Source organism: Phaethon lepturus, unplaced genomic scaffold, assembly GCF_000687285.1.
Source record: "Phaethon lepturus isolate BGI_N335 unplaced genomic scaffold, ASM68728v1 scaffold39505, whole genome shotgun sequence".
NCBI classification, from domain to species: domain Eukaryota; kingdom Metazoa; phylum Chordata; class Aves; order Phaethontiformes; family Phaethontidae; genus Phaethon; species Phaethon lepturus.
Genome location: NW_010539129.1, coordinates 1 through 1,530, shown reverse-complemented (window position 1 = coordinate 1,530; position 1,530 = coordinate 1). Strand labels below are relative to the sequence as shown.

The following is a 1,530-nucleotide window of genomic DNA, read 5'->3' as shown; positions in this document are numbered from 1 at the left end:
AGCCGCGCTTGAGGGGCTGAGAGCTCGTGACACAGGTACAGGAGCCCCGTTTGCTGAGGGAGTGACCGTACCGTACCGGGTGTTGTACCCTCACGCCTGCCTGGCCTCTGTGCCCAGGTCTGGGGTCGTCAGGCAAGGAGGGATGCCCGTGCACCCTGTGCCGGCAGCTGGGGTGGTCTGGCTTAGGTCAGAAGGGGTTATTTGAATCACCGTGAAGTGTTTTGGAGCAGCCCTGTCCCCTCCTCGACCGCTCCAGTGGGCTTTCTCCCTCCCTCCCGCAGTCGTTCTGATCGGGGAGTCCGGGGTGGGCAAAACCAACCTGCTCTCTCGCTTCACCCGCAACGAGTTCAACCACGACAGCCGCACCACCATCGGCGTGGAGTTCTCCACCCGCACCATCCTGGTGGGAGACGCTGTGGTGAAGGCTCAGATCTGGGACACGGCCGGGCTGGAGCGGTACCGCGCCATCACCTCCGCGTAAGGATGGGATACCCGAATTCAGGGCTCCGCCTGGTACCTGGGTGGTGATGCCCTCAGAATTGAGACCCACGGGTGAGGATGCTGCGGGGGGTGCCTGGAACGTGGGGTGATGGTGGGGTTCTCCCATAGATATTACCGGGGGGCCGTGGGTGCCCTGGTCGTCTTTGACATCACCAAGCACCAGACGTACGATGTGGTGGACCGCTGGCTGAAGGAGCTGTACGACCACGCTGAGGCCAGCATCGTCGTCATGCTGGTGGGGAACAAGACCGACCTCGCGCAGTCTCGGGAGGTACCCATGGAGGAGGCAAAAATGTTTGCAGGTACGGGCTGGCACCCTGCCGTGGGGTTGGGGGCTTGGGAACTTCCCCGACAGCAGGGACCCGCTCCGATGCGGGCATCCGAACATCTCTAAAGGGCCTCCAAACTGGAGCTGTACCCTCGCTGGGGTCTGCATCGTCTTGGGGGACTCCTCTCATTGCAGACAACAATGGGCTGCTGTTCGTCGAGACCTCGGCGCTGGACTCCACCAACGTCGAGCAGGCGTTCGAGACCATCCTGAAGGGTACGTGCGCCGGCAGCGTGGTGCAGCGGGGTCCCGGGGACCGGGGCATCGCGGGATCCCTCACCGGGGACGCAGGGCTGCACAGAGGATGCGCAGTGCACCTCTCCTCTGCCCTGCTCCGCGTGAGCTCTTCGGTGCTGGTTTCGGTGTCGTTTTTCTGGCTGGTTTGGTTTCCGGCCTTCCGTGCTGGGCGTTTCACTCTCCGCACCCCATGGCTTTGTTCTCACAGCCCCCAGGCATCCCCGAAGCCCTGGGGGCTCCTCCTCGCCCTGTAATCCCCAGTCCCCCTTCCTGTTGTCCTGGCCTCCTGACTCAACCCTGCCGAACCGGCTGTGGGGAGCTGGGGGGATGGAGGGGGGTGATGCTCGGCCAGGAGCACCTCTCCAGGAACGGCGGCCAGCAGCATCAGGGCAGGAGCGCAGCGAGGTGTGCCGTGCCGTGCCGAGGTGTGCCGTGCCGTGCCGTGCCGAGGCAACCTGGCCCGG

The 1,530-nt window shown here is 64.6% G+C and overlaps 1 protein-coding gene across 1 annotated transcript; it reads left to right on the top strand.

Moving 5' to 3' along the window:
* Positions 1-281: 281 nt before the first annotated feature.
* RAB25 (RAB25, member RAS oncogene family) lies at positions 282-1,045 on the top strand (the record flags this gene model as incomplete). The annotated part of the gene is made up of 3 exons (XM_010287025.1): positions 282-477; positions 610-803; positions 965-1,045. Coding segments are annotated over 3 exons (471 nt in total), but the record flags the coding sequence as incomplete, so codon positions are not given.
* Between the last annotated feature and the right edge of the window lie 485 nt (positions 1,046-1,530).